Source organism: Diabrotica undecimpunctata, chromosome 7, assembly GCF_040954645.1.
Source record: "Diabrotica undecimpunctata isolate CICGRU chromosome 7, icDiaUnde3, whole genome shotgun sequence".
Lineage (NCBI taxonomy): Eukaryota > Metazoa > Arthropoda > Insecta > Coleoptera > Chrysomelidae > Diabrotica > Diabrotica undecimpunctata.
This window is the reverse complement of record NC_092809.1, coordinates 40300073-40320683: the sequence shown is the minus strand read 5'-3', so window position 1 is coordinate 40320683 and position 20611 is coordinate 40300073. Positions and strand designations below refer to the sequence as shown.

General features: G+C 32.5%; 1 protein-coding gene across 7 annotated transcripts in view; it reads left to right on the top strand.

The window, feature by feature from the left end:
• Positions 1-20611, top strand: part of Mp (collagen XV/XVIII-type protein multiplexin) — a 1493071-nt gene that overhangs the window by 971872 nt on the left and 500588 nt on the right. For 2 of the 7 annotated variants that reach the window (XM_072537155.1, XM_072537154.1), the window contains exon 2: positions 10148-10354. The exons of the other annotated variants lie outside the window; for them this stretch is intronic. In XM_072537155.1, coding sequence (XP_072393256.1) covers positions 10205-10354 — 150 coding nt within the window. In that variant the 5' untranslated portion in view covers positions 10148-10204. The remainder of the gene's footprint in view (positions 1-10147; positions 10355-20611) is intronic. 7 annotated transcript variants of the gene reach the window in all.

Below are 20611 nucleotides of genomic sequence, written 5' to 3'. Positions count from 1 at the left end.
ATCTCACAATATTGTCTTCTGAGCACATCTCGCCCCTTTTTGTTACATTGGCTACTTGATCCTCCAAACCCAAATTGGTGCTTACCACAAAAGCACACTTTACAATTTTTGTCACAACTGTATCAATACTTTGGTGTTTCCCCGTATCATATATATAAATTATTAGCCCTTGTTCGGAAATCAGAAAGATTTAAATTAATTTGATATGCTTATCTTTTTATTTCTTGTTTATTAATGTTGTCGCTTCTGCCTTTGAAAGTTTCAAAACAAATAAACCAACTAAAAATAAATGATTGGCTTTATAATTAGAACTTTACTGACAAACAGTAAATAAAACCAAATATAAATAAACTCACTACTTTATAACCAACTTTTCTTCGATGCCGACTAAATTCTACATTCAAACTTCTTGATGTTAACCTCGATAAATAATTAAGTTTCCTATCTGCTTCAACTTTTCTTCGAACTCTTTTGTATTTAATTTTGATTTATTTTTAACTGAAAACATTTTTCATTTGTCTGGGCGCTAAATTACTAGTTACTCTAATACTTGATGAAATTCGTTTATTTATGTAGTTTAGCTTAAGAACATCATTAATCAAATGGAAAATAGTGTATAATATGTTGTTTGAATTTAAAAGTACTTTTTTTAATAGTTTTTTGAGAATATCGAAAGGCATAATTTTTGTTTATTTTTAGTTTATTTAGGTGTGTAATAAAGGTTTAGGGTCTGTATTCCACTGTTAGTTAATATGTTATAGATTTTAATAAAATTTAAAAAAAAATACATGTTGTATAACGGACTGCCCTCTTCACGTAATTGAACTCTCCCAACTGTTTACAACTCCTTACCAGGGCGCTACTATCGTGACGCCATGTCATGGCGCTACTTCTGTGACGCTTGCCTCAATATTTTACTATAGCCTTTGCCTCAATATTCCCTAGAAGCCTCGAATAACATCCGATAAAATGACAAATAGAATAAGAGAAGCTTTAAATAGTATAGATGAATGTTAACAAATGTGCCTTGGTCATTTGAATATCAGTTACAAACTTAAATAGACGTTAGCGGTGGACATTTTGAATATTTATTTTATACTTATTTTCTTAATATATTATTAATTGTTTACATTCTTTGCATATTGTTATGGTTTATATTATGTATTAGGTATTTATTGAACAAAAATAAGTTTATTATGATTACACAAAATTAAGTTATGTTTACTTACAAAATTGGAGGTATTCCTAAAATTTGAACAAAACTAAAAATATCTCGGAGTAGTAATGAGTAGTGTATAGGAAATTCTTCCTAAATTGAAAGAGTATCATAAATATAATGTTAAAAAAAAATTAATATAGGTTTGTAAATTTAAAAAATATGAAAAACTCGTAATTTTTCTTTTGTAGTTCACCCTGCATATTAATATTTGGTAATGATTTCTGTCACCCTTGAACTTTGAAAACTAGAACATTTTGTTTTTGTTTACATTGTCACGTAAAATGACTAATTATATCTGTATTTATCAATTATGTTTAAAATAACACACAGATTACGACTTTCGACTTTAAAAATATCTTCCCTACCACCTAAAACGTATGCCTTACTGTACATTATAAAAGCTTGTAGATAGCGAGCTGTATGAAAAGAGAAGTTGATGAATGCATTTCGATTGATAAAATACAGAAGCGAGTTGAAAAGATGTGACTGCGAATCAATATTATATAGGGGGTAGACGCTCATATTCAAAAACTAAATTAACAGATTCGCGATGCTATATCCCGATTTTGTACAGTGTTGACATCGGCGAAATGTCAATGCTACATAATTAAATGTCAAATATGATGATAAAAACTCCAGATTGAAATTTGTCTTTCTGTTTGTGTTCGTCTAGAAAACAAATAGATCGTGCGAGAAATATTTTTAGGCCATGATACTGAAAAGAGCTTTGCAACATCAGTAAAACTACACTGAAATGAAGGCATCTCCTGCAGTAAAATGTGCTCGGATTTCCGGGTGAGAAGGATACGGTTTTCGAATCTTGGAAGTCAACCAGAAATATTTGTAGTATTGGCTCATTGGTGAGTGTGCTTAAAACGAAACAAATAAATTATTTACGTTTGAACGAATTAAAAGGACAAAGAAGTAAATGCCGGTTGTTCAAGAGTACGTAGTAGCTGTTTAAAAAGTCCAACAATTTATTTAAAAATGTAAATTAAAAATTCGTGTGAAGGGTTTAAGGCATTCAGATGCTTTAAATAGATAACTTAAACACGTTCTACAGTACGAAAAGAAAATTTTATAAGAGAAAGAGAGAATACTAGGGCGGTGCGATAAGTACTTAACCTACAAAAAAAACGAAAATTTTGTAATAGTGACGATTTATTTCTCAACATACCCTTCTTGAGCGATGACTGGAGATTCTGGAGAATACGGTGGATGGCACAACAACTCAGCCTAATTCTAAGTCATTCTAAATATAAGCCAGTGCGATGTCATGGTGGAGTAGAAATTTTTTTTCGCCAAATAGGGTTATTTTTTCTGTAATTCGGCGTCGAGTTGGCCCAATACTTAGAGCCAAATATAGAGCTTTGTGACCGTTTTTTTCCTTCGCCAGGTAGTTGATGTAGATCACCCCTTATGAATCCCAGAAAATGGTGGCTATCACCTTTCCGGCCAATAAGACATTCTTCACGTTCTTAAAAGCACGTTCACCGTGTGCCATCGACAGTTTCGACTGTTCCATGGACTATGGTGATTCCTTCGGTTACGCTTAAATAGCGGCAAATACTACTCTAAATTGGTCTCACGGTTGCTCTTGTAAGTGGTCTTTTGAAATACTTACTACTATTTTACTGTACGATTTCCCTTCCTAAAATAAGAATCGAATTACTGACCAAAAGACTAACGAAAAGAGCAATATACGATATTGCTCTTTTTCCATCTTCTAAAATCTGCGGCCACGCTTTCACACGCGCTTAAAATAAAACTATGAGTCCGATACTGTCGATATTTTGACATTAGCTGACTACGAGAATGTATTACACGATAGTAGATTTCGCTTGAGATAGTGGCGCTATCGGGCGGTAAGGCTAATTACTTATTGGACCGCCATGAGCCATGCTTGCTTTCCCTACGAAATTGTTTAATTTTTCGGAGATAATCTAATCGTAACTTGCATATATTGTGCCTTTCCCTTAACCCTTTCGCGCCGGACCGTCATATTTATTTTTATTTTACCTTTTTTGTTTATCTTTGCTAATCGAATGCTAAAGTCTAATCAAGTTATGTTCCACTTTCAATTTCTTTTGGGATTTTCTTTTTATGCATCTTATTTAAAGATTCGCGGTATTTACAATATTGTGGTTTGTAGTGAGACAGTAATTCATCACATAATTTTTCTGTAAAATCCACAAAGGGAATTTGTTTGTTTGAGGCGTTTTGATAAATTACTCTAGTGTTCACCACCATTCTTTAAAGTATTTTTTATTATTAAAGTATTTTTTTTACAGTTTTGTTTTTTATAGTTATTAGTAAAGTAATTTTTATTTTTATGAACCAGGAGTAGTTCTTTCTGACAACATTATATGGTTCTATTTCTTAATCAATCATATCTACTGCACTTATATTCATGTTATAATGCTCTATATAGGCAGGCTTTTTGTAAGAAACTTAACACTTTGTTGAAGTTTCATATCTTTGTTTTTCTTGATTAGAATATTCTTATTTTTTAAAAAACACTACTGAAACTTATCTAGAAGAAGTTCTAAAATTTCTTACGGTATTCCACATCTTATATTTATAGTGCCTGTTGCAAAAATATTTTTTGACATTAAAGATAAAAAAAAAGGGCGAGACAAATACCAGCTGTCCAATAGATTTCGCATCAGGAAAACAACTATTCTCATAGTCATTGATATGATGCTGTATCTGGTATATAAGATATATCAAATATATTTTTCCCAATATACAGTCCGAAGTTGAATGTATAAACCCTTTTTTTTTTTAATCGCATACACAAAATAATTGTATTCCAAATCTGTACCTTTTTGATTTAACCTATTGTTTAGAATGCAAGCGGCCTTTGTATAGCATTAGACATTCGTCAATTGTACATGTTTCATCTATGTCAAACAGAAATGTGCTATTTTCACGCATTTTTGTGTAGCGCATGGGGGGCTGAATCTCAAAAAACTTTAAAATTGAGAAAAACCGACAAGAAACAAAAATAAACATAGCTATGTCATTCAAAGAAAAAAATTTACATTACTCATCTCTCTCTACACATAATTTTTCCAGAAAACACCGATGGTCCTCCTAATAGGAAGGATTTTTTCCAAAGGTCATGCGTTTTAGGTAAGTTATCCCCATCAACAATAAAAGAGAAATAAAAAAACATAAGTTTCTTTTACGGAAACATCCTCCATATTAGACCATAAATTTTGCCCAACAAATTTTCATTTTTCTAAAAATACAGTTCAGCACGCTCTCTGGTTTAGTCACAAAGGCTTCTAAACGTTTTAGGTAAAACAAATGCTTCAAAGTATTCTCTGGTGGATTTCTGAGAATCAATTTCTATAAAAGGGTGAAAATCATTAGAAAGTTGAACACGATTCATTCGATATCTTTGGTCGTAAAATGGTCGAAATAACGTTGCAATCCCTGATTGATACTGGTTCATCATCTTTTTTCTCATCTGTAGTTGAATAATCACTTCTGAACTTATATCATTGTCAGAACCTTCGTAACCACGATTTGCGACGTATTGATAACTTTCAGAATCGTTTCTCTGAGAAATTATAAACACCTACTACTTTCACAACAACAGCTCAACACAATCTCACTTCCGTGCACACATTCCCGTGTGGTTTTCCCACCTCTAGATTTGGATAAGAATATTCGGATCGAACAAAAACACCTTAAATATGATACAGACGGCTGCACCGCCTGGGCGCAAACTCATGTTGTACCCGTGTGCACCACCGTACGGTTCGTATGGAAAGGTTTAAGAGTTATTTATTATTTTTGGTGTTTTTCACCGAAATTCTATAGTATGAATCTCTTTTCGGAAAGTTTTCTTGCTTCCCGTGCTATTACCCCTGGTTGCTACTGTAACATTATTTTAACTTTAACTTTTTTTAATTTTTAAATAGCGTTGGCTTCTGTCCTAATTGGACTTACACATAAAGTTATGCTGACTACTTTGTTCGGACTTCCGTCCTAACTTGTCAAGATTGTCATTTCAATCAATTGCTTTCATCAGGTCCTCGTAGACACATCGTCTCAGGACCAGCAACTTCACGTGGAGTCATACGTCGCCATATTACCAAATCCAATGGTAACTTTAACATCATAGAATTTATCACCATATAATGTAAACTAAATTTAAATAACAATTTTTAACGGGTTTTTACCCACATATTTAGTGGCTCAATACATGTATACCCATCTAGTAAGTAATAACCACATTTTGTATTAACCTTGGTTAAAATTTAAATCTCACGTTCTTTTTAATTAAGTGGTTATATAATTTTTAGGTGCACTGATGATGGAATATGGATTCCGAAAACGTTTTGTGATATAGCCCGATTAGGTTTTTTTTTTAATTATATACCTTTTATAAAGGATTTTTAATAAAAAATTTTGTTATATATGGTATACAGCCAACTAAAGGAACTTAGATTCCTTGTGGATGAGAATTTCTAGTATCGGTCATGGGTAGGACAACGGTTATTTTAACGCATAACTTTTTTGTCTTTATCTTTTAAGAATTCGTTACACTAGATTAATAGATTTTTAGCTATTCTAGTACTAAAAGGCACTCTTACTTTGAGCCAGTAGGATACACCGTTTTCTAGAAAAATCGATTTGAAAATTTTTCGTTTTTTCGTCATAAAAGTTAAATTAACAGGTACCTTAATTAATTTTATAAATTATCGTTTGTTTTAACAAATGCAGCTCACAATTCGTAAAAAAATTTTAGGAGAAGAAGCAAAAAATAAAATGAAAAAACAAAATTTTATTTAAATGGTTTTAAAAACAAAGTATTTTTTACGATGGAACGAAACTAACACAAAAGAAAAAGAAAAGTATTAAAAGTAATTACAAAAGATGCTAGATGTTGACGATCATTAGTCCTTATGCACAAATTTGTCCTTTTGCTTAGAGAATGCCGAATTCTTGAAAAAATTCCAAAGTTATTTCTAAATTCGTTGCCTCATATTGCATCCTTAGCCAGAGTTGTGCACGATTTTGTATCGGAACGAAATAAACACACTAATCGCAAGGATTAAAATTTGGCGATCCTTGCTGGCCAAGCAACTGGATAGCCTCTTCCAATCTGGTGGTCTTCTTAGTTATTATCAAGAAAGTCTCTTAAATTTCTGCTAAAGTGGACCGGACAGCCGTGTAGAAACCATAAGTTTTGCCTAAGGTACATCATCTTAAGAATCAGATAAAACATTTTGCATGAAATGTAAGTAATTAGCAACAATCTTCATTTTGATTTTTCTGATTTTGTAACCATATAGTAAATACTTCACGAGCAGGAAAATGTCCTTGTAGCAATGCTTGTACAGTATTTGTAAAATAAAAAGTACATAAATTTTCGTTGTATCAGATATTTCCTACGGAAGATTTTGGAATTGTGGGATACATGCCAGATAGTCTTCGAACGCTAATTTCTGGATTTTCCTCAACTTCCATTAAAATAACATGTTCATGTGCTGCTATTAAATCATGATGTCGTCCTGTTTCATTATTTATTGGGACCCCTGAACCTGTTTCTCTTGATCGTTGGTGAAGAGCTGTAAATGTTGAGTGAGTGAAATCACGATTGAAAAATCTTTCAGGGTATTTACGTTGTGCTGCTCGAGAGTTACACCTCATTTTGCCATAAACTAAAATTGTCTTAAAATTATCTGAGGAGTCTCTGGATTTTTGGACGTTTGTCAGAAGAGTTTCTGGACACCCTGTATATTTTTATTAATATTTAAAAAAATCATCCAAACGGATTTAAAATGATCTGAATTAGCTGGTATCAACAGTTGGACCAAGTTGTCCATTATGTTCCATTATGTATGTATAATAAAGGTTATTATACCTGGATTCGTAGCTAGTTTCAACTGCTCTCAAGATGTTTCCCTGAGGATGGTCCGACTGGGCCAAAAACGTTTTGAAGGTAACTTGAATCCGTTTGGACAATATTTTAAAATTTTAATAAAAATATACTCACACATCAGAAGTTTTTACTCAATTGTAAATTATTTATTTTTCACTAAACTTTCCATTTTAATTCCAAAATTTACCCTCTTCGCCTTAAAGAAATATTTAAATACTTGACAGCACTGCTGTAAATTTAACGTTAGGAGCTCGATCTCTTCTGTTTGACGTTTGGAGCAGTATTAAATTATACAATAACATAAAATTTAATCAACGCCCAACAAACCACTTCTCGCTTTTCATACTGTATATAATTGCAAAAAGCATTAGCTGTGAGTAAGGCAGTCATCAACAACACTTAATATTTCATTCATATTGTATTTTGACGAGATAAATTTTTGTAAATAAAAGATATCGATGTACATTTACATCTTACATAAATAAAAAAACGTAAATCTAACTTGACGTAAACGTGCAAAAATCAACAGCCAGTACAAAGTCACTTTATATTCAAAACCTTTATCAGTCAACCCAACCTTTCAAGAGATGATGTCACCATTAATCATCGGTGACGCCTTTGTCATTCCCAGAAAATATGTTCGTCGATTTAGACGTTGCACAGTTTAATAAATATAAGAAATAAATCCACGACCCGATAAAAAGTTCAGAGTTTTTTCCATTCTGATTTATTACTTCTTTTTGTATGATCTGTACTTGAAAGATCAACAAGGAAGTATATTTTTGCAGTTAAATATTATTTTTCTCTATAGGACAGTGTTTTAAAAGCTAAGAAATTGATTTTGGAGTTTTAATTTATCATTTAAGAACGATATTCTTAATTATACAAATTAGCTTTAAATTTAAATAAAACAAAGTGTGTAAGAGATATCACGAAAATGCTTTATTCGTTAGAAAGACCTCTCAATACCATTATGTATGGAATATAACACCGTCCAAATGTCTGCCGCGGCTTCGCTGGCTCGCATCCGAAATATCCAATTTTACATGACTCTGTCGCATAAATCAAGTTAAATTTGGCCGATGGCACGGGTTATGTTGGCTTTGAGGGCCACTGTGGTTTGTGGCTTGATTACTTACAATAAAAGAGCTAAGACGAAACCTTGAAGGTCGTCCTGCCTTAGATTTGAAGGGCGTGAAAATATCATCGTGAATTTTCACTTTCACGGTTTTATCATTGAAATATAATTTTACAATTTTTATCAATTGTAACATTAGTAGTAATCAATGTCAATTAGCTTCAAAATCACTTACACACATAGAATGTAGTTATGACGATGTTATTATTGTTTTTGTGGATGTTGTGAAAGTTGTTGTGAGGTCTAGCAAGATATTTGTAGTTGGGCGACCAGATTGGAATCCATAGTTATATTCAGGGACAATATTTTATGTGTCGAGGAAGTCTATAAGCTTTTTTCTTAAATACACTCAAGAATCTTCCCGAGGGTGTATATAAGTGATATGAGTCAATAGATTCTACATCAGTCAGTGGTTTTCTGAATTTTGGAATCATACTCGTATCAGTTGCCGCATTTTAGATATATCTTAAGAAGTTATTTGAGATATTCTCTGCTGATATATATCATCGGAGCGTTGTTTTTGCCATTAAGATAATCACTCTCTATGGTGTTAGTGTCTACAGGATTCTTAATTGTCTGTTTTTTTTTCATGTTTTCTGTTTCAAGTTTAACTTCACGGTCTGATTTTAATTTTGAAAATGAATCAGTTGATTGTAACAGGTGAAAACGTTGTGAGAATTTCGCCGAGTCTCAAGAGAGGTTTCATATTGAATCAAAGCTTCTATATTGGCGTTGTATAACTTATTTTATTCTACAGTAAAATGCTAAGGCGAGCGTCACGAAACAAGCGCCACGAAATGTCATCGTCACTGGTAGCGTCGTAGAATAGCGGTTCTTGACAACGATTCATCCCTCTCGATAAATTTGTTTCTAGTCATCATATATTTACTTTTATACAGTCATATCGAAGAAGTCTGTTTACGTACGCAACAGGTGGATGGCCCTTGGTTATACAAAATGTCAAAACTGACCATAATTTGTTATTTTGATTTTTGAAATGTTTTATAATTTTGTTTACATGTAACCTAAAAAAGATCTTACAAAAGAATACGATAAAGCATGAAAAAAGGTTAAAAAACATACACCTACAAAAACTGATCCAGAATAGAAATTTGAAAATATTATGAAATTGTAAAGAAAATAGTAAAAATAGTAATTTTATTGGTTAATATAAAGCTTTGCACTAGTCTAAAATTCCGTCTACTGAATCCCTTTTTTTGTAATGTTGGAATCAACACCCTGTTTAAATTTATACCATCTTCTTGTCTTATTCGATAGTGTGTTCATTCGTTTAAAACTATTCTCAGTAATATCCGAGAAAATATATCACTTAGTTTTTACAAAAAGTTTAAACACGCTATAAAAACTTAGGAATAATAATGTTGTCGAAACATCTATGAATCTTTATCTCTAGAAACCTTTCCTACTATAAAAAAAAACAATTTCTAAATAGACGAATATTGCAGTATTATAAAAACAAAAATCAATATTGTTTTTACAAATGAAAGGTGGTGAAATATGGTATGATTTTTATTTTGTAAGTTAGAAAAGAAAAGTCATTGGCAATAGCAACACTTTAATTCAAACAGTCTTAAAAGTATTGTATAAAAATCACCTGCCAATATTATGGTTATATAATTAATTTTTTCGTCCTTATTATAGAAAAGAGCTCAATGACTAGGTTATTTTATACCTACCAACAGTTTAACTTTTGTAACATACTCTTTAAATGACAATTTAAGAATATTCATGAATGTTGTATAATACTATTTAAGAACATTTAAAAAATATATAATCTCAGATAGGCAGCTAGTTAATTAAACTCTTATCATATTTACAATACCATTATGAACTCCATGCGATCCAAAGTACAACAAAAGGCCCCTTTCAGTTAGGAAAACCGGAATCGCAATCGTAATGTAATGTGTAATTCTAAAAACCCGGCAACATGGCAATGGTACTTTCCAGTCAGAGTCGACTTCTCGTCGCTCTGTGCTTCACTCTATTGGTGCTGGCTGGTGCCTTGGCTGTTGGTTCCTTCACTGGCTGGTTTCAGCAGGGATTTTCATCTGAACCAGTGCCGGCCAAACTAAGACAGGTAATTTTTAATTTTGCAAATGTATCACAATTGTATTTTAGGTTTTTATAGAGGATTTAAAAACTGTTTTTATTATACAGAGTGCGTCAAACCTCTGGTTTTCTTTTGTTATGGCTAAACTTTGGGGCATACAAAAAATTCTTAACAAAAATGATGGGAATTAAAAAGGTCTAGAATTTAAAATTATATTTGAATATTTAGTGTAAATCGTAACAACTAAAGGAATGAACCAAAGTTGTGATTTGTAAATGGTACACTCTGTATATTAAAGCATTTTTTAAAAATATGAAGTAAATATAATAATTTTCAAGATATTTACACTTTTATTGAGAAAAATGGTAACATTTAAAGGGCTAAGGATTAGGTTTCCAAGGTAAGAAAAATATAAACATATCAAAGTTTTTCTAGTGCAGCGTCATTTTTAAATTATTTAATGTCTTTACCATCAAACAATAAAATATACAGTGTAATCACTAGTTCCAAATATAAAATTTACCTGATAAAAAAATTTACAAAATACCTTTATATTCGTATTCCATTTTATAGAGAATATTACAACCTATCTTTTAGTTATCAGTTTATATATATATATATATATATATATATATATATATATATATATATATATATATATATATATATATATATATATATATATATATATATGTATAAACTAAGGTACACTCGAAGAGTGGTGGGTTTTTCGGTCAAAGTGGAAAAATAAAAGACAAAGAAGGTGGCTACTTCATCTATTTATTGAAGACGTTTCGCTTTCTGCTCAGAAAGCATCATCAGTTCATCTAAAAAGAACAATATGAAACCAAACATCCATAGAGAAGTTACAACAAAAGTGTGTTACCTTACAAAGACATGTAGCAGTCAATGATGTTAAAAATATGAAAAAGCTTACGAAACTGGACATTCAGAGTTAACGTTGTATAAAACAATTAATTGAAACTAGGTATAGTTTGCAATTTAACAAAATTAGCACAGCAAAAGAACATGTGATAAACAAACATGTATAAAAAAGTTATTATAAAAACTTAAGTAAAAAACATTAAAGTTTATTTTAAAGTGTAAAGAACTAGAAAGATCATAAGAATGCACTTCCAACAAATTTATTTATAAATTAGATTTTATTTTAACTTTAGGTAACATTATAAGTTATTTAAGATTATAGTAATAAGATAAAATGAAGTTACCTGTCTATAGCTTACTGCGTCTCGCCGATAAATGAATTTACAGGTTTAACACCCACGCAAACAACGTGAAGAGAACTGGCCTTGAGGTCAAAATGACATAACCAGCAAGGCAACCGTCCAGACGGGAAAGACGGGAAAGAAGAAAAACGGTTTTTTCGATTAACCTTGGGTAAGCCTTTACGTGTCAAGTTCAAAGCGACCACGTAACCTAAATGACCAATGAGAAGACCACGTGGTCGATAAACCCGGCCCATTGGAAAAAAATGCAGCTACTGTTTTGCGTCAGTTTTCTCTGTCTCACTGGAAGAACGCGACTTTATTACAGCAGTCAGTCTATTTTGTATTATATATCTTTGTTGACAATTATAATAACAATAACCTAGAATTATATTGACACAGAACATAAACATGGACAGAAGTGATTATAAGTGATTGACTATTTTCCTATTTAACCCATACTGAACAAAAAACGTGAGAAATACAATAATTGAGGTGCAGATTTTCTAAATGCATTTTGTACATTTTTTTAAATTTTGGCAAATGGAGAAAAACTGCTATGCGTTTGGCAAGATATTAAACGAAAAACTGATATACCTAAAATGTGGATGAAAAATCATTCAAATATAATACTTGTGTGTTAAAAATGAAGTATTGATAATATCCCAAAAAACTAAAAAAACTGTTGGACAAATTGCATTTAGATTGACATCCTGGTACAAAACGTAGTTTGATTGTCTACACAAAGTAGTATGACTGACTTTTGGTAATACCAATGTAAAAAAACATAAGTAACTTTATAAAAATAGTATTTTATTTTTAAATACAAAATAGGTAATGTTTAAAAATGATTTTAACAATAATGGCATTTTACAAGTCATAAAGTTCCCAATGGTCATCATCATTGCAGCAGTCAACTCCTTTGATAACTTCATCATTCTCAGTTTCACCAAGGTTAGCTTGATTGTCATTTTGCTCACCAGAGTCAGAGAAAATTGGTTGTAACCATATTAGATCAGGATCGTTGACCAAATTCGCCCCTAAGAGTACCACTAATAGTTTTGATAGACTCTGGAGTTTTTTTGGTTTAATTTCGTTTTGAAGTTCTACAGCAGGTATGTGTAAAGTCGAAAGCTTCTTTCCGCGTTTTAATAATGTTTGGAATTGTTTGGATGGATCATCATTTCTGTAAAACAGCTTGGTTTTCAGCAAAATATAGTTGTTGTTTTGTGATCTCTTAATAATAATCCGTTTGGTTAACGTAGTTTTTATATCGTAAACAATCCAGACCCTACCAACTTCTCCCTTCCTGCAGTAAATGTCATACTATTGTGTAGGTGTTTTTATTGTAGTGTAAGATTGTGTCACTTTTTCTATTTGCCCGAAAACTCCGTCCGCTGTCCAATATAAATCTCCGAGTACAGGAAAAATAAGTCAAGTCTTTCTCAGACCCTTTTTTCAGTGCGTCATTAATTGTGACGTCATATAATGTATTGGATGTGTCGAGAATTATTACATGTAATTATTGAGAAATCTGACAGATGCCAGGACCGTACTTACTGTTATTGCAAGGTGGATTAAAAATAGTAAACAATATTGTTTATTACATTTATAAATATGGAAACATTTAAAAACGACAACACAACAATGCATTTATTGTTTATTTTATACTTGTATATAATACAAGCATAATTAGTTCGTTTTATAGTTATACAAATAAATATTTGCCGCCATTTTTTATAAAAACAAGTTTTTATGCTGTTTTCAAAGATGTTTATTAGGTAACTTATAAATTAATTACATAAATAGGATATAATTCTAATCACAAAAACAATTTATTCACTGATGCCTAATAATAATACTTTATTGAAGACATTGAAAAGTGGAATTTAAATATATCAATGAAATATTAAACCATATTAACCATATTTGAATAATCTAAAGTATACGAGTTATAAAAATATATCTATATATTTTGCCAAACTGCACAAAGTAAATGCATAAACTCTGAAATCTTTATTACAATACTTGGTACTTTAGTAGTATTCTTTTTATAATCACTTTTCATTTCTATGTAACTAGTTGTCAGTAACAATTTATTAAAATAAATGTCTATCGAAATTAGTTACTCCTGCCTTTGTATCAGAAACATGGTAAAATATTTTAACTAAACTGTTGTAATGCTCTTACCAATAAACACACAAAAACAAAATAAAAATATAAACACAAATAATGCACAACAACGCTGTGAAAAAATGTCAAATACTGACCTGAACCGACAAGATTCACTTTACTTTTTGGCACTTCTAAAGGATGGCCAACATGAATGAAGTTTTACGTCAAAAATGTTCGCGATTCGTGTAACTGATTGGCTAGAGAAAGCGCGCATTTCAAATATCAAAGAATCAAACTTAGGTTTAAAATAGACCGGTTATGTGTGCAACGCTGTAATATTTTTATGTCTAAATCACGGAACTGTTGCTTTTTCGTCACATCCAACTTAATGCGTTAGAAAGAATTCGAAAAACTGTACCGCACTGAAAGAAGGGCCTGGGAAAGACTATACCACAGATTTAATATTTTGTGAGGCGTCTCTGTACAGCCGTTGCATAAGCCTATGCATCATAATGTGCATTTTTATTATGCCCCGAACAACCATCTGCGAATTGTCTAAACTGTTTCATATGTGATCCAAATTCAGATTTATTAAGAAAATAATCTAGAGCAGAACTTGTTTCTGCAGCTCCTCTTTCTGCTTGACGTTCCATTCAGGTGTAGAAAACTGGCTGTTTAATAGCCGCGTCGGTTTCACAAAAGCAAAATAAAAAGACAACTGCTGGACGTAAAATGCATCTTGAATGGGAACTTTCGGTAAGACTGATGAACCTGATGAAGGTAAAAACAGTAGGAAATAGTGTGTTCAGATTTTTTATTTATTAGTTTAAAAAAAATGTTTGTGCACCTGTTTTCGTTTATTTAAGTAAAATGTTACTTGCACGCTATAAATAATGCTAAAATTAGAAAAGCTTGTGGTCCAGATGATACACCAACTGAGTTGCTAAAACTAATAGATGATATCAAAGTAGTAGTAAGACTTTTTAAGTCAATATATAACACCGGCGTGATTCCCACAGATTTACTCAAATCTATCTTTGTCGCAATACCTAAAAAATACAATGCTTAGAATATCGATTAATTAGCCTAATGAGCCACACTGTTAAAATTTTCCTAAGAATACTTCCCAATTTGGTTTTAGAAATGCTATGGGAACTAGGGAGGCACTTTTTTCGCTTAACATCCCATTACAAAAATGCCGTGACCAAAGAAAAGATGTGGTTGCATGAAAAAGCATTCGATAAAGTACAGCATGTAAAATTAATATAAATACTGAAAAATTTGGAATAGATGATCAGGATATTCTTGTCATTAAAAATTTGTACTGGAATCACTATTACTATGGTAAAAATTGGAGATATCTACACCGATGAAATCTCTATAGAATGAGGAGTCAGACAAGGTTGCATTTTGTCGCCAACATTGTTCAATGCTTTTTAGGACCAGTTATTTAGAAAGGCGCTTAAGAGACAACCATATGGAATAAAAATCAACGGGGAACTACTTAATGTGATTAGATATGCAGACGATACAATAATTCTGTCAGATAATATTGACGGTCTCCAAATTCTGCTTGATCATATTCACGAGGTAGGAGATGAAATGTAAAATAAACTTAAACAATACCAATTTTTAAGTGTTTAGTCGTGACCCACATCCCGATGCAAAGCTTCAATTAAACGAAGTTCAAGTTGAGAAAGTTCACAAAATGACGTATTTGGGAACTATGATAACGGACCAACTAGATCCAGACATAGAAATAAAACGTAGAATAGCAATGAATAAATCTACTTTCATAAAAATGAAGTCATTTCTATGCAATAATCATCTCAGTTTAGAACTAAGACAAAGAATGGTGAAGTGCTATGTTTGGTCCGTACTTTTGTATACTGCAGAAGTGTGGACGCTAAAAGTATCGATCATGAACAAAATTTAAGCATTGAAAATGTGGGTTCATAGACGAATGCTGAAGATACCTTGGACAGCAAGGAAAACTAATGAAGAAGTACTATGGAGCGTCAACAAAGATAACAAACTGCTAAAGACTGTTAAACATAAAAAAACGCAGGACAATTATTCCATATTGCAGAAGATAGAAAAGATTTCGCAATGGTGATCGCCAACGTCGGATAATTCTGATATGGCACACAAAGAAGAGGAAGAAGTAAAATGTCTTTCCAGGATAAAAGGTAATTTTGAATATAGCTTTTTAATCATTTATCTGGCATTGTTTATATTCCGAAATTTATATTATTTTATTACTATACTATACTAATTCATCTCTAATAAATATTAACTTCCAATGTGATTTTACTTCACTTTGTTTGGTTCCTATTTTATTCATCTTTATTATTTCTGTTTTATATTCATGCACGATGTTCTAATACAATTATCGAGTTTAATAAATATATTTTTGGTGAACTTTACCCCAAATTTCCCAAAGATATTACTTGTTATCTGCAGACATATCGTATGTATAAAAATATGGCACAAAAGTATTACTTTAACGTTAAAGCGAAATACAGCGTGGGAGTTAAACTTCTTAATATGCCTGACATTAGAATATAGAGATAAAGAGAGTTTGCGTTGAGAATCTGCCGTAGGGTATGCAGGAAACTCGATTTCCCTATTAATATATGTACTAAGCTTATATTCTCGTGCAGATAAATGGGGAAAATATTAAATATGCTTTGATAAGAAAGAATTTTTAAATTTAAAATCGTTTGTTCACGTAGTATGTAAAAAAATTAATTTTTTGTTAGATTTCAATTTTACAACAAAATACCATAGAAATATAAGTTTCAAAATGCTTATTTTGCTTCGTATACTGTAGGTTTTATTAATATTATTAATTATTTGGGATATTTTTTTACGCTATCTTATGTTTTATGCTTTATATAAAATGCTTTTTGTCGGTTATAATTTATGCATATATGTAGTTCTTAAAAAAGTCCTGATCATCAGTCCTACTTAGGTATTCATACAATACATATTATATCAACGTAGAAGTATCTTTCTTATCAATACAGCTAAGACACGTTAAACAGTTCTATTCTGTGAACCTATTCTTCCTATCAAAGTTTGGGCTGCACTTTCTGAACTGGTTGAATTTTTGCCTTTGCCTAAATTGACTATCTTTCAATAACAATATTTATTTTTATTGTTTTTTTTTAATTCATTATAGAAACAATGCCTAATCATATTATTTTTACATTTTACATTTAATCTTATCTGCTACTTTACTGTCCTATGTATTCCTAATAGTTTACCTTAGAATCTAATTTTTTTCTTCTTCCATCGGAAGAAGAAAAAAAAGAATTACCTCTTTCTTTCACACACAGAGATCTTTTCCTCAGTTTTCCTCTACTTTTCTTTCTATCAACTTTTAACAGCTCTATCCTTTGTCCCATATAGTTTTCACTTCTACGTCTGCTATGACCAAACCATTGCAGTCTATGGTTTTAAATCTTTTTTAAAACTGTAATTATCCTGACTTTTTCCCTAATCAAGTCGTTTTTGATCCTGTATCTTCTAGTCTTACCCAACATCCACCGTATCATTTTTATTTTAGCTACCTCTATCTTTTTTCTGAATCTTTTTTACGGACCACTCTTCACCGCCGTACACCAACGCAGGTCTCACCATATTCTTGTATATCTTTCTTGTCCTAGATACACTGCCCTATTTTTCGTTATATAGAAGCCAAGGTATTTAAATTCTGCTACTATGCCTAGTCTTCTCCAAGTAGTTTTATGTCTCCAACCATTCTTCTACCTACTAACCAAATATACGTTCGTTTTCAACCTGCTAATCTTAGGTGCTCCCTATTTAAAATCGCTTCTCCAAACCTTCAACTTCTCCAACATATTTTAACTCTCCTCTGCTAACACGATATTATCAGCAAAGAGCATTGACTAAGAAGCCCCCTACCTTACTTTCACTGTCAGTACATCCATAACAGAACAAATAGGTAGGGACTCAGTGAAGAGTCTTGATGCAAACCAACCTTCACTGGAAAACTTTATGTCAATCCGACACAAGTCCTTACTTTGGTGTACGTTCCGTCATACATATCTTTTACGAGCCTTACGTATATAGATCTTGTCTAGGGATTGTATCGTACGCCTTTTCAAGATCTATAAATACCAAATATAGCCTCTTTTCTTCTGGCCCTATTTCTCTACCTTCTCTATATATCCTACTTATTATTTGCCATATAGTATCAATCCCTTTCGCTCCTAGAGCCTTGCAAACCTCCACAGTTATTCCATCAGGTCCTACTGCCTTACCATTCTTCATCCTATTTAACGACTCGACAACCTCATCCCTCGATTTCCCTGGTATTACATTCTTATTTGAGATCTCGCATTCTCTCTCTCCAGAGAGAGAGAATGCGTTCTTCATTTAGCAACTTTCCAAAGTACTCATACGATCTTTGCTTTATCTAAATATCAGTTCTTAACACTCTTTCATCCGCACTTTTCTGCCATACGTGGATCAAGCCCATTGTTCATTTGTTCCTTGCTTTACTAATGCTGTATAACCTCTTCATCTCTTCGGTTGTTTCCAACTTTTCATACAGCTGTGCAGATGATTTTTCTTCAGCACTAGCTACAGCGCGCTTTGCTTCCCTTTTCGCTACCTTGTATATATCCTTGTCTTACTCTCTTTTAGACCTGTCATACCTCTTTCTAAGCTCTTTTTTATCTCTATTCTTCTGTTGTGCTTTATCTTTTTGCCACCAAGTTCCTTTATCTTTAGGGGGCCATTTACTAGATGTTATTCCTAGCACTTTCTCTTTCAGTCGCATCAGAACTTAACTGTTTGCTTCCCACCAGTCAATTACCGTATCTTTTTCTTCAAGCTCGTTTAGCACTCTACTCTTACCAAATCCTTATTTTTTAACTTTCACCCCTTTACTTTCTGGTGTCCTACTTACTTTCCTTTCCGTCTTACCTTTCTTTCCGTATCGACTATCACCGGTCGCTGTTGACTAGCTACACACTCATTCTTTTTCACTTTACAGTTAGTAACCTCTTTTAGCTGACTTCTTTTACACAGCACAAAATCTATCGGACTTTTTATGACAGTCATTATAAAGAATGTAATAGTGACAGCTAAGTCCCATGCCACTGCAAAATCAATAACACTATATCCTTCATCATTTCTTAATCCAATCCCCAAACCTCAGTGAACTATGTCTATTCCCAGTCTTTCTCTACCAATATGTCCATTAAAATCACCTCCAATAAAACACTTTTTGTCTACAGGAATCTCGAGTATTTCATAATCAAGGGCACTACAAAATTCTTGCTTTTCCTGTTCTTCGCACCTTACCTGTGGGATGTAGACACATAATGTTAAAGTTGGTATTGCCTGTATTCCGTAGGATACACAATATTCTATTACCTCCTTTACTTACCCTTACAAGATGTTCCTTCCACTCTTGTTCAAAATTATACCTACTCCATTTCTGCCGTGACTGTTTGAACTACTATATATTAACTTGCATCCATCTCAAAGATCTTTCGTCTTATTACCTTGCCAACGAATTTCCTGCACACAAAGTACACCAAACTTAGAGTTGCAATTCTGAGAACTAGCTTCTTTAGCCCCTTCCGTCTCCTAAGGGGCAGCTCTAACTCACCTTCGCGGGGGTCAGGCGGGACCGCAACTGCGCGTCGCTTACGGGAGCACTCTAGCCTCTAAATTGATTTATTTTTATCTTTTCTTCATGATTTAGCAAGGTTTTTACTGCTGGTTACCCTTTCTGACGCAAACCCTCTTCCTTTATTCGGACTTTTGACTGACACTGATAGTTATTAAACTACTCAATTCACAGTGTACAGCCGTACACTTCGAAGGCTTTGATTTTACTTCTATCGATTATGATCTTTCTTCGAGTCCATTTTTTAACTACGTATGTAGCAATGGGAAAAGTAAGTAATTAACCAACCGGAGCTTACTATTACTCGTTATTGTTTGTTCTTTTTATCTGTTGCTTTTCGGACCATTGCTAGTCTGCGCTTGATTTCTAAAACGATGTCGCCATTGTTGGTTATCAGAAAAAAACAAATATACAAATCAGTCTGCTACTTAAATAAATTCGCCGTTTGGTGCGTGTGCGGTAGATAATTATTTGCTTACTATATATCAAAGTTCTGAAATTCTCAATTTTATTTTAGAAATTTACTATTGATTTAAAGCAAAACATAGGTGAACCTGTAGGACTCATTTTAAGTCGAAATGGTGGGAGCAAAAACTTGATCATCAGAGAAGTCTAAAGTGTTATCAAAAATTAGTTCTAATATAAAGTTTTGCTACTACTTTCGGCTAAAAAAGTTTCACTTTTTGCATCAAAATCGAAATGATTTTTAGATAAGTCTTTATTCCAACAAGTAATTCCTCATCCGTGAGAAATGTTGACGTCACTATAGAAATTGATAGAGGAACCATCATCATCATCATCTTGGGCTTTACAACACTGTGTGGGCCTTGGCCTGTTTAGAAGAATTAATCTCCATTCCCCTCTATCTTTCGCCCTGGCTTTTCAATCTCTGACCCCTAGATTTCTCAAGTCATCTTCGACTTAAGTCTTAAATCTAGATCTTGTCCTGCCTCACTTCCTGCTTCCTACTGGCTCTTGATATAGTATCTGTCTTTGGGGGTCTCCAGTGTCCTTCTTTCAAGGTGTCCTAGGCACCTTAGTCTATTAATTTTAATAGACCGGACGATGTTGCATTTTTCATAACATTGATACAACTTAAAATTGTAGCGCCTGCGCCAAATTCTGCTTTTTTGTACTCCTCCGTGTATGTGCCTAAGTATTCTTCTTTCAAAGCGGCCTAACAGTTCTTCGTCGCTTTTTACCATAGTCAGGACAGTATGTCCTGGCAGCTAAACTGAAATGGAAATGGGCTGGACATAACGAATGTCTTACGGA